At 39.5% G+C, this 13,551-nt stretch overlaps 1 protein-coding gene across 13 annotated transcripts in view; it reads left to right on the top strand.

The window, feature by feature from the left end:
- The window catches only part of celf6 (CUGBP Elav-like family member 6), a 153,531-nt gene that overhangs the window by 122,883 nt on the left and 17,097 nt on the right, over positions 1-13,551 (top strand). For 8 of the 13 annotated variants that reach the window (XR_315235.2, XM_042218560.1, XM_042218552.1 and 5 more), the window contains 5 exons: positions 894-1,041; positions 5,233-5,382; positions 6,534-6,596; positions 7,164-7,244; positions 11,028-11,171. Coding sequence is in view for 12 of the 13 variants with exons in the window: in XM_042218560.1 (XP_042074494.1) it covers positions 894-1,041; positions 5,233-5,382; positions 6,534-6,596; positions 7,164-7,244; positions 11,028-11,171 (586 nt within the window). In the remaining variant the exon portion in view is untranslated. The remainder of the gene's footprint in view (positions 1-893; positions 1,042-5,232; positions 5,383-6,533; positions 6,597-7,163; positions 7,245-11,027; positions 11,172-13,551) is intronic. The other 5 variants (XM_005912930.2, XM_005912929.2, XM_005912925.2 and 2 more) reach the window with 3 other exon arrangements.

Genomic DNA, 13,551 nt, shown 5'->3' with positions numbered 1-13,551 from the left:
GCTTTAAAAAAAGAAAACAAAAACTGTTGTGATTTGAGGTTTGAACTCACACTCTCTCCCACTAGGCATGTGGCACTCCCAGTGAATGGTTCCTTAAGTGATTTACACTATCAAATAGTTGTTAAGAATCCCAAATTAAAGTGGCTTAAGAAAAAATCCAGCGCTGCTTTTTATATTGTCTTTTTATCCCCTTATTTGTCCAGGGAAGCTGTTAATCACATATGCCCAGCACTACACTGTTTTACTTGCATACATATTCATTTTTCATTCCTGCATTTTCTGACTCAGCCTGTGAATCTAGACTGCAAATGCGAGCTTGCCTTTTTAACATTTTCGTCTTCTTACACATTTCTTTTTACCCAGACAGAGGTGCACGTTATTACTAACATCCCACATCGATTCCCCCCACCCCACCCCTTTCTCTGTCAGCCCTTCCCACCCCCATTTCATATTCACACATGAAAGTCACAGCCTGAGTTAGGAGTCTGTGAGATTTTACACTCACACAGTAGCTAACAGCTCACCCTGACAGGTGAGAATCGCCCACTCACTATCTTTCCTCTAACTCTGCCACTGTTGTCCCTCTTTTCCTCTCACACACTTATACATATACAGTACATATACAAATACATATTCTCAAACTCATCTCACCACATACCCTTTCGTTTCTGTATAATAAGCACAAGGCCAATGCAGTTTTACAGGAGCTGGGAAGCAAAGCTGCAGGGCAACACAAACCACTCTGTTCAAGAACAAGGCATTGGCCAAGCAAACAGAGATGTGAGAGTAAACATGCTCTGATCCTGCGGCTATTTCACCCTACTTTCCTTTTCTGTCCTTCCTTCCATCCCTCCCACCATTCGCCCTCTCCCCACTGCTCTTTAATCCTACAGCAGATGATGCAACAGCAAGCAGCCCTGATGGCAGCAACACAAGGGTCCTACCTGAACCCTATGGCAGCCATCGCTGCCGCACAAATGCAGCAAATGGCAGCTTTCAATGTCAACGGCCTGGTGGCTACTCCCATGACACCTTCCTCAGGTATACATTAACACACACACTACTAGCTGGTAAGGGTGCAAGAGCAGAGGCATGTGCAAAAGCACACATATACAGCCATTCAGGACTTTTCTTTTCATTTTTCACTCCTGCCCTGGAACATTTTCATCATTAGCAAGAATTATAGAAGCAGTAGTAATATATTAATTCAAGGCCTTTCTAGTTTTGCCCTTGTTACATTTTTTAAGATATAGGTCCCATTTTCTGGGTTAAAGCAGACACTGTCATTGTTGAATTAAAGGAAGAAGAGCCTTGTACTGAGTGAGGCATGATGGGAGAAGATGTACAGCATTCCTTTACACTCAATGGCAGCCACATTATAGAGTCTCTTTCTCCTCTTCTCTCACATTATCTTTCATTTTCTTTCTGTCTGTCACTCCTTCCTTCTGTGTCTCTATGACAGTGTTTTCTGGGAACTCAGCCAATCCGATGACTTTGGATGCAGAGTCCTTGGCTTATACAATATAAGAGCAAAGATTTGTGTGAGATAATCCTGGACCCCAGTCTGAACTATCATTTTGGCCCTTGTCATGAGGAGCTTTGATGGCTCGACACTAAGTAGGCAGGCTGCCTGAAGACAGGGTCATTGCAAATGTATTAAATAAAGTGGCTTGACACTGTACCTGGCATTTGTAATCCACAAGGCCTACATATTCCAGGTAATGCCTATAAAACATAATCCTACATGACTTAAATGCCCTTCACCTAGATAAGAAAAATAATAAAAATCCATCAGCATAAAAATGCACCGACAAGGTGACAAACTTGGAATATCATCGCAAGGAGGAAAGTTGGTATGAAAAAAAGACACAGGTCTCTACATCCAGTAGACTTTCAGGTTTATATGTATCTGGACAAAAACAGTTTTTGTCATTTTGCATCTGTACACAAATTAAAAAAAAACAAGATGTGAGTGAAATACAGAATTTCAGCTTTGATACAAATTTGAATTTGTATTAAAATATTGTTAAATGACTGTTTATGAATTACAGCCATTCTGTATACAAAGCCCCCCATTTCCAAAGGCTCAAATGTAAGTGGATAATTGACTAACAAGCAGTTTCGTGGCCAAGTGAGACTATTTCCTTGTTTTTCTATGAAAAATTACGCAGACGAAAGATCTGTGATTGAGTCCAAGTTTTAAAGTTGCTTTTGGCAACTGTTTACTAGAAATCCAAAAATAAGGTCCAAAGGGACATTGCAATCAAAGGAATACTCACTAATCTGAAAAACTCCCAAAACAAACTGATACAGCAAAACTTTAGGAGTGGCCAAATCAACAGTCATTCCCAGAAGGATATGACTCTGTGCTGAACATTGTTTTTTCAGTGGCAAATGTTGCATTTTCTCCCACTGAAACACAAAGTCCACATAAACAGAAACAACTTTCTGGGATTTCCTTACCTGGATGATTGACCGTGCATCTAGACTAAGTGCTTTTTTTAAATTGAAAACTGAATGTTCAGTCAAACCAAGCCAAACCTTCCTTGATAAAGGAAAACACTCACAACATCTTGTAAAGTCAGGAACACTCTTAAAGAAGGAGCCATATAATTAAGTCTACAATAAAGAGACACCTTTATCAACCACTGTTGACACTCATGAACAAGAAGACCAGATTCGACTTTGTCAGAAAACATTTAGAAGAGCCTACACAGCTCTGCAAAAAATCTTAGATTAACTAAGATTACCAGAATGATGGAAAGAGAAAAGTGCCAGGAAGTCATACTACATCATCTGTTGAGCATGGCGGAGTCAATGTTATGGTACTGACTGACACAAGTAGCAGAATGAATTCTGAACTGTACAGGGCTTGTGTGTGAAGAGAACAAGCATCTGAACCCAGGATGGTTCTAATTTTAGATATATTGTACAAATGCAAGAAAGCAGTCCTATATATTTTTTAATATGTCGTTTGAAGGACATAAAGACTCCAAGAGTCCTCACAGTGTTATTGTAGACCAAGGTAATGACATTCAGAGTAAATACCTGGTTAGACACCATTTTTCTTTTAGGGCCAAGTACAACAACTTCAGATTTATCTGAATTTGAAGCAGCAAATTAGAGGTCATCCAGGACTTTATGTCTTTAAGACATTTCTTTCGGTTAACACACACCAAATTGGTGTGTGTTATGCAGCTTCATCAATAGACAAAGTTGAGTATCATCTGCAGAGCAACAAAAACATATGCTATACAGTACCTTCAAATAAAATTCCCAACAGGAATCATGTATAGTATAAATAGAACTGGTCCCAACACAGAACCCTGTGGAACTCTATATTAACCTTAGTGTTTAAGGAAGACTCCTCTATGATTCAAACCACCAAACTAATACCTTCAGCATGTTCTAATCTTTGTTGTAAAATATTGTGTTCCATGGTATCAAAAGTTCACTCAGGTCTAGTAGGAAAAGTATAGAGATGAGTTCACTGTCAGAGACCATGGAAAGATTATTTGTCGAAAGATTATAGTATTTGTTAAACCCTTGCTTTACCAAAAGGTGAAAGTGTGCAATAATATCTTCAATCATGTCTTGCTTGTTCCTCCACTGAGGCCAAAGGGCAAAAATTGTTTAATTCTCCAAATACTTGTGGATTAAACTGCACATTACTGTACCTTGTTTTGTAAGTGAATCAGTTGCTGCAACAGAAGAACAACATTTAACATTCTACAGTCTAAATGTTTTTATGTTATTTTTATTGTATTGCAGTGGTAAGTGAAAGAACCAGCTTTAGTTAATTTGCTACTTTGACTGACTAGCTACAGTATGTCTTTAGTTCATGCTAAATACTGTAAGTAACCATTTATACAACATTAAAGTACACCTATATGATGGGTCAAAATTAGGGGTGGGTTTTGATTATCGATTAATCGATTAAAATCAATTCTGGCTTGGATAACGTGATATCAATTCATTCAAATCCTGAATCGATTTTTAAATATAAATGTACTTTGCCCAAAATGCCAGAATTTCAGGTTAAACCTTACAAAATTTCAAGAACCACCAAACAGCTAAAACAGTAAATGAGAGCAGGTACACAGATTCTGCACAAAGATGTAAACATAGAGCTCGAACCCGCCGACGCATCAGAATCAATGAGATGTCGCCTTTCTCACCCGACAGCGCGGACACGGTCTGGGCTGAAAGCTGACAGCTCGCTGATTCTGATGTTTCAGCGGGTCCAGGCTTCGTGCTTACGCCCTTTTTGCGCTAGATTCTGAAGCTGCGGGTTTTTATCTCTCTGTAAACAATATTGACTGAACCAGCAGCAAAAGAAGATCCAAACTTCGCGTCACATAAACATCGTGATGAATTCCCTCTGACTTTTCCTGTTTTGCTTCCACCACGATAAAATCACACTTCATGCAGAGCTCGCTGTTTCTCTCTCTCTCTCTCTCTCTCTCAGTGTACTTCAAGAACAGTTTCCCGTCTAAAAATCTGTTTTCTTCATTATTCACTTGCTTATTACGCACAAGTCTACCGTTGTTTACAGCGCTGTCGGCCGCTGTTTTTTTCCTTTTACTTACTTCCGAAAAGAAAGCCTCATTGCTGCTGTTCAATAGGCTACTGAACAAATTTAAACTTTTTAAAATTATGCAAAATTGCAAAAGGCTTAGCCGTGTCTCTAATAAAACCTCTGTAACTTTGCTTTGCTTCACTTCAGCAGCATTAGGTAATGTTAATATGTTGATTACGTTTTGTTTTGTTTTTGATCTACTGGAGAATATTTTTAAGGTTATCTGCTATAAAATCCCAGGCCAGGAAAGTCGCCTTCATGCTTTTCTGTGTTTTATCCTCGGATCCTTTGACACAAAGGCATCTGCTGTGATGCTTACACCTTTGATAAAGTCTCGCAAGTGTCAGCTTTCTTTTCATAGAAATAAAAATATGGAAATGTACTGATACGTGATTAGAATTATAATATTTCTGACTGTCTGAGGCAAAATTTACCCGATTCAAATCGAATCGGATTGAATCGATTCTAGAAATCAGTGACGATACCCAGCCCTAGTCAAAATGTACACATCTGTACCCATTCAATGCATGTTATATTGTAGTACAAGTGAGAACATGTATTTTTCACTACAAGAATATACTTTTCTTGGACCAAATTTTAAGCTTGTTGCCTACACCCTGCAGTTTTCATAATGACTCTGTATCTATTTGCAGGCACCAGCACACCCCCAGGCATCTCTGCCACAGCCGTGCCCAGCATAGCCACTCCTATTGGGGTCAATGGATTCAGTGCCCTCCCACCTCAAAGCAATGGGCAGCCCACATCCGAGCCCATTTACACCAATGGTATTCACCCTTACCCAGGTGAGAATATCTAGGTTTAGCTGAGTCTTGAGTCTGTTCTGGGCCTGGACACTGTTAGCTGTTTGCACTGACAGTGTGTTATTTTTTTTATTATGCTTCTGTTGTACATTCACCCAGCAACAGCTAAAAACAAATTTTCCTGAACATCTAAACAATGTTAACAATTACTGGTTGAAGATTGGTTGAAAAGTAAAAGGACACACCTCAGATAAAATTCAAACCAAGCACCTTCTGTGTGTGTATATGCATTTTTGAAATAAACAGAAATACCTCTTAAACAGATATCTATTAATGGATATATCCGCTTATATATACTCTTTTTAACCAGATGTTGTCTTCTTTAGCCTTGCCAATGTCCTGAAATTCTCTACCTTTCACTCATCAACCAAATTTTGTTATAAGTTTTGAGCATTCAATTTTGCTCAAAATTGTGATTAGCCACGATTTTGGAATTTTCTTAAAGTCCTTGGCCAGCTCACCAGATTTACCACAGAAAACAATATTCATGTTGGTGCATACTAGAGCTACAATGCAAGTTGTCAGTTGTAACAACTTATATTAGTTCATGCAAAACTAAAACTTCAAAAGGCTCTTTTAAACTTCACTTTCTGATCATATTTTTTTCAGCTGAATTGAAGCATTTAAGGCTTGAGGGTCAATCAACAGTATCTTTGACAGATTTCTGAGAAGCCAGCCCAGTATCATGATGAATCCATCAGTTCATCCATCAGTCAATTATGGCTAATTTGATATGTCTCAGTCTGTTCTCAGCTTCTTAATGTTGCCTTGGACTGATTCCTGAAAAATTGACAGACATTCACTCTCCACTTTTGCATTATGCAAAGGCAGCTGCAATTGTAATGAACTACAAAGTGGTTTGTTTGGCATGTAGTTAATATTTGATGCAAACATCTGGGACGAACAGGCATTTTGAAGAACTGAAAGACATGACAACCCAAATTTCTCTCACTCCCTGTGTGATCTTACCCCCCGATGTTTCTCTGCAACTAACCACAATTTCTGTCGTGCTGTTTAACATTCTCTCTATTTCTCTTTGTCTGTGTCCGTCTTGACCGCTATCTATCCTCTCTTTGTCTCATTTACTTTAATTTTGCTCTTTGTTGTCTGTCTTTCTTTTCGTCTCTGTGCAGCACAGAGTCCAACAGTGACCGACCCTCTCCAACAGGCTTATGCTGGCGTCCAGCACTACGCAGGTGAGCTGTCTCTCCTACCTTCACTACTCCCTCACTTCCTCCATCTGTCCCTTTGCCTCTTCCCTCTCCCATTCGGTTTGTCACATCAGCAGGCACATGACAGGTAGCGATTGCCAGATGACTTGCCAGTTTCCTCTTGGATCAGGCTACATTACATTAGAACTGCAAAGAAGATTTTTAATTGACTTGATATACACCCACACAAAAACCCTAATTCTAAAAGTACACCAAGAGCTGAGATTTTTAACCTACCATAAGCCTCCTGGATGAGAGATGACACAGACCTGTCGTGAGCACTGCTTTGTGCATGACATCAGCTCTCATTAACATGGTGTTAGTCTTACTCCCTTTCTTTATGCGTCTGCTTACTTGAACTTCCCCTTTTACCATTCTCTTTGTGAAGTGATCTGCCAGCCAAATGAGCCCAGGCTCCCAGTCATCATGCAATTTATTTATGCAATGTCTAGAGGACACAAATGAACAATGGAATAATGATTTGAGTTTTGTTGTGTCAAATATGAAAATGGAGATGTGAAAAACTCCACTCTGGTTCTCCCTTTGCAACAGCAGCCTACCCTGCCGCCTATGCGCCAATCAGCCAAGCGTTCCCCCAGCAACCAACCATCATTCCCCAGCAACAGAGGGAAGGTAAGAGCGAGCAAGCGCGCCCACCCAAGATAAAAGGTGATAATTGCCATGTTCCATTCTAATGTAGCTGCGCTGCTTTGAATTAGCGAGGGAGGGAAAAAGCTGGCTGGGGAAAATATGAGAAAAAGGCTCCCCATTTAAAGAGAAGAACATTAGCAGTGAGATGGAAAGTTACTCTGTCATTATTCAAAAACTGCACTAATTCAAACTCGCAGTGCTGGACTGCTTAATCAGTCCATTACAATGTGTTTAAGTGGTTATAAATATTCATCAGATTAATTAGCTGCATGCATAATCATTTATTACCATTCCTAGTGTAGTGTTCGTTCTTATGGCACAGCATCAGATATAATAAAGTATAGGATATACTGTGACGGTAAATCACTCTTTTTGGCACCATTTGTCAGTCTCAATTATTCATCTATATGATTATATGAGACAGCGTAGAGTGGTATGAATAATCAATATATGGACTTGAAACTGAGTGTTTCCAGCATTGCCTGGAGGAAAAGTTAGTTTATGTTCATATTTTGTCACTAGTGTGTGCGCATGACAGGGTCACTGTGGAGAACTGTACAAATGAAAATGAATGCAGGCATACTTATCCACACAAGCTGCATGCTGGCATAATTCCACAGTATAGAAGAAACATAGAATCGTTAAGGCAATTACTTAACATCTCCCAGTGATGCATTTGAACATTTTAATAATTAGCAAGAATCATAGAAGTCACATTAATGCAAATACAGACAGCCAGACTCATAGGCACACTATCACACAGCTCTTCTCGGTTTAGCCAGTGGCCTGTCTGAGTTCTGGTCTCCTGTGGGTTTTGGCTGGTGTCCCAGCCTGTCTCGGGCCACTGCCACAGTCTGCAGCCCTTCCATTTAACAAGATACATTTAAACCTGAATACACAGGCAGAGTCAAACTTCAGCTTCATCCTTCCACTGAAGGCTAGCAATTTGGATTCAGTCTAGCTGTGTGTGTGATATGTCAACAGTAATAGTCCTTCAAAATTCAAAATTATAATTTTATCCAGCAATATCAACACTAGCCTGTTAGGCACCACAGTATTTTAATTCAGTATTGCAAAACACACTGACAGTAATATATGTCATGTCAATACACTGTTACACTGCTGTTAAATCAACCACAAGGATAAATAAAAATGCCTCAAATTTTAACCACAGTATACAACTAATTCTCTATTATGTCAAAACAAGAGATTTGTTGTTGTTTTGTTTTATATTCCAGAGTTTGGTGCATCAATCTGACAAAATTAGAACGTTAAAGTTGTTTATTTTGTGATATATATTTCTCTAGAAATATCATTGATTTTCAGTATTACCAACATGATATCGATTAGTTCCACATACTTATCCAAACACCTGGTACCTACATAACACTTAATGCATCTTTAACTACCAATTGTGTGCAAAACATCAGTGTGAAATGACAACTAACTCCTATTGTTCAGCCTAAACAATAATGCTTTAAGTAACGTCAATTGAAGCCGTTCCTTATTTTACAACACTACTCCACTGAACCTGAAGAGGGACAAGCAGAGTGACACCAGGGAGGTCTGGAGAGGCATGAGGAAAGTGACTGGTTACATGCCTATCCATTAAACAGTAGATGGGAACATCAACATGTCCATGGCTCCATGTCCCAGTTGTTTTACCAATAGTTTCAAAATGAAAACACTGATGGCCAGTAACCCAGAAGCAACCACACCTCAAATTTATGGCCCTTGGAAGTCAGTGGCTACAGGTTATAGCATTTTATTTATATACCATCATGAAGGCACTAGTTAGGTCTTTACTGGACACCCCCAACTTCTCCATCATATACCTAATCCACCATTCAAACACCTAGGTGATTGCCACACATTCTAATGTTACTCTGGTGTCTTGGACCATGGAGTACTTTATTAGGCATCCTTGGAATGTGAACCTTTAGAAACTGTGTATGAGACAGTACAAAGGAGTATTAGATCACCACAGGAGACTGGCATGTTCTTTTTTATCATCATCTTATACTTTGGACACGAAGAACAACATAGACACCAAGGCACAGACACACCGCCACCTTTATCTGCTGTCACAAATATTTGCTCTCTATTTTAAAACACTCATTTTTCTTAAGCTAATAATCTGGAATGTTTTGTTACCCACTGATCTAGCCGAAATATTACCAACTGAAGTGCCATAGCTCTCTCTATGAAGTGAATGTGAAGTTTGCGCTTCCTATATCCCTCTCTATATACCTACTTTGCCACCTTCAGACAACTTGGCTGTTTTTCTGTTGCCAGGTAGAGGTACTTCAATTGTTCTGGGTAAAATAAATGTGCTATCACCTTACTGTTTTGTGCACAGTTAACCTTTACTTTCAGAGGAGATTTTGTACCTAGTGCTAGAAAGAATGGCAGAGTAAGAGCCAGGCTCGTATGAAACAAGTGTAAATCCTGATGGTGCCATTATTCTCTAGTCGGTGCATTGTGCAATTAATCTTCACTTCGTAGTGCTAAAGCATAAAAAAGTCCTTAATGTTTAAGTGTATTCTTTATAACATAAAGATTCATTAGTTACATGCTCATGCAGTAGCATACTGAAGTTGATTATAACAAAAACAACGGGGGATTATATTTGTAAGGCAAATGTGAAAAAAGTCCTCATGCACTAGTATTTTATTCTTTCAAACAAAAAGCTTTTCAAGCAAGCAAGAATTTAATGTGAACATTATGTGAAGCACCTAAATCTGTACAGAGAGAACTGAGATACAGTGTATAACTGCTTAAAAAAATTCTCACTCTGTCAACCAATATGTGTGTGTGTGTTCTCTATCTCAACGAGGCATAGTAGCACTGCAGCCAGCCACCACTGCAGCCCTCTTATCAGCCTTCTCACCAGACCAAGTCTCATCTCGTCATGCTATCACCCTGAGCAATGAGACAGGGAAGAAACCTAGCCAGGCAGCCAGCTGCAAGCTTACTGTCCCTGAGTCCATCACATTTCTCTTTCTTTCTATGTGTCCATGGCTCCCTCTCTCACTCTCTTTCCAGTTCATTCCTTCCTTTATCCAGATTGGCCTGTACAATATGTGGCAGCTGGTTGGATGAGTGTGAAGGATGGAGAGAGATTGGAACACAGTCCTACTGTCACACAGTAATTGGGGCAAAAACTTGGCTTATGTCTTAATGTGTGCTCTGTCTCTTCTCTGTTTTTCTGTGTCTCAGTGCTTCACTTTTCCCAGTATAGCTGTCTAAGTCTTTTACTTTAATTCAACTTCTTTTGGGGTTATGTTGTTAAATCTGGCTATTTTCTTTTCTTTTCATTCTCCTATTTCTGCTTCTACCTGTCTGTGTGTTGCTATTTTCAGCACATGTACTCACACAAAAGTCAAATTTAACCGTTATAATCTGATTCAGTGAAGTGTCCCCTCTTTATGCAGTTATTGTATGAAATGGGGCTCTTAGAAAGATTCAAATGGAAACCACAAAAACAACCTGAACATACAGTTTGACCTTATAACACTAGAAAAAATGGGATTAGGCTTTGTGTACGCCGCAAATGCCACAATAACCAGGTTTAACAAAGCCAATATTTGTGCCACCGATAAAATAAACAGAGTGAAGTGCTTCCAAGGTTCCTGCATTACTGGATTATTGTCAAGACTGCCTTATAGTTATTTTTTTCCACCCATGTTATTATGGTCAGTCTTTCTCTCACCAGGCACATTACACTCCCACATAACCCTTCTGTTGTCTTGCTCTCATCACCAGGGCCAGAAGGTTGCAACCTGTTTATTTATCACCTGCCCCAGGAGTTTGGAGACGCTGAGCTCATGCAAATGTTCCTACCTTTTGGCAACGTCATCTCCGCCAAAGTGTTTGTGGACCGAGCGACTAATCAGAGCAAATGTTTCGGTGAGTCAAAAATCACTTATGAAGAGAAGGGAAAAAGAATTCCAATGATCCAATGAAAAGAATGTTGCAAGGTGGCTGTGTTTGGTAATATTCTCATTTCTCTTGTTGCTTCCCTGCAATTAGTGTTTGCTTTTGCTTTTATTCCCACTGTCTGAACTAATCAAGCTGCAATTAACATTTTAAAAGTGTCGTTACATGCCACTGCACAGGGGAGCAGAGAGGGAGATCAAGGAACAGTGCTCCCTGAGTCTACCACACAGACATAAAAAGATAGTGGTCTTAGTAATAGAAAAGCCAAAAGCTCACTAGAATTGGTGAGCTAGCCACTGACCCAAGTCAGCTGGCATTTCATTCACACATGTATCCATCACACTGTTGATCACAACATTACGTGTCATCAGTGATGGGAATAACAGCGTTACAAGCTCCCGCGGACGGCAATCACTTTCTGGCAAACGATGACTTTTTGGCACAACACCTGGAGCTAAGGGGGAAAAAACAATGGCATGAGTGCTGCTGTTTGGCTGAGGAAGAATATAGTAGTCGTGGAAAGCCAATCACATGACCACTTCAAGATGACAAAGCAATAAAGTGATATATACCAGTTTTTAAATTGTGCTAAGAGGGCAACTAAATCCAGAGTCATGATAAACAATATATAAGCGGTGTTTTTTTCTGAAGACTTTCATCACGTTTACTGTCTAAGGATAGAGCTAGCAAGCACTCTCTGCTTATGACCAAAAAACAAAAATAAAAAACAGCCCGTTCGTGTTGGTGGAAAAATGCACCATTTGAACCAATCAAAAAATGATACGGCAACAGGACATTTGGTTGTTTAGGAAGAGGGGGAAGTTTTAGGAGTGATGGCGAGAGAGAGAGAGAGAGAAAGAAAGACAACAGAGAGAGAGAGAGCGAGTTTTAAGATGGGAGAGATTTGTGACGTTTAGCGTGTTTGGAATGTGTAGTTAATGTGTTGTCTTGTGTAGTTAGTGTGTAGTGTTGTGGATAGTTTTGTGTTGTGTGTCAGAACAATGAGGCGACCACTGTCTCCAGGTAGAAACAGGAGTGATACACCTGCTGCTGTCAGACCTGCAGGCTGTGCAGGTCAGGCTGTGATGTTCTCCTTTATAGTGGACAGATATTTTTGGAGTGGCACAAATAATTTGTGTGGCATCTTATTTAATGCAGAACATGTGATTGTTGCGTAAATAGTTTGAAATGGTTATTAAAAAAGGGCTGCAAATAACTGTATTGTTTGCAAAACTTGTGCATATGATTTTAAAATTGTCAATTTATATTTGCATTTCAAGTTATGAAATATGATTCATTAAACATGTTTGTGGTTGTTACAGTAAAATTTTTAACTTTTTCTACACTGATTTTATGTTTTAGATCAATTGTGTTAATACAGTATGCAAAAATGAAAACATAGCTGTAAATTCAGACACATGAGGTTGTGCTGATGATACCAAACAAGGCAAAGTAAATCGTTTTTAAAGGTGAAATGTAGAGGAAACATCAAAAGTAGTTTAAAATGGCCAATTATACCCTGGACCCCAGAGGGTTAAACTGTTTTTTTTTAAGTAACGCAATGGTTACTTTTCAAGTAACTAATTACTTTTAGAATCTTGTAACTCAGTTACTAACTCAGTTACTTTTTTGAAGAAATAACTAGTAACTATAATTAATTACTTTTTCAAAGTAACTTGCCCAACATTGCTCATCACCCTCTCTATCACACCATTACTGAGACAATTAGTATCTATTTCCCCTTTCTACAATTACAAGCCTCCTTTACCCAAGAGAAAAGCATTTTCCCAGACTCCCACAATCCTCCAGCTGGGCAACCCAGCAGCATCATGCCACCCCTCGCTTGCCTCTCTCGCCTCCCACACAGCAAACCAGTTCATCAGGGTGGAGGCGGTGCAGGTGGAATCCATGGGCTTAAAGAGATAATAATAGACTGGTGTGGGCCTTGCTGTTGATTCAGTTGGACAGCAGCACTCAGGAGACAGGGAAAGAGAGAGAGAGAAAGAGAGCAAGAGAGACAGAGAGAGAGAGAGAGATTTCCAGCATTGGCTTTCTTTCAGTTTCACTTCACCATGGCATGTCTGTGAGGCTTCCTCCTCTTTCCTCTCTTCTCTCATCTCTCCCTCTTTGTTAGACTAGCTCCCTGTGTGTCTTCTCCTATAAACATATGCCTCTCACTATCACTATCTGTCAGTCAACAAGGGAGAAGGACAAAGGGGCGGCAACTTCATCAGCCTCCCCAGCTTCTTTTTCATAGCAAGTAATTAAGATTTTAGCTGAAAAATGTCAATTCAACCCATGATTCTTTTGTGGCTTTTTAAAAAAAGTAATTTCTCCCTCCTTTTTATAG

Source organism: Haplochromis burtoni, unplaced genomic scaffold (assembly GCF_018398535.1).
Source record: "Haplochromis burtoni strain Fernald_Lab_line unplaced genomic scaffold, NCSU_Asbu1 Contig_2, whole genome shotgun sequence".
Taxonomy (NCBI): Eukaryota; Metazoa; Chordata; class Actinopteri; order Cichliformes; family Cichlidae; genus Haplochromis; species Haplochromis burtoni.
This window is presented reverse-complemented; position numbering and strand designations above follow the sequence as displayed.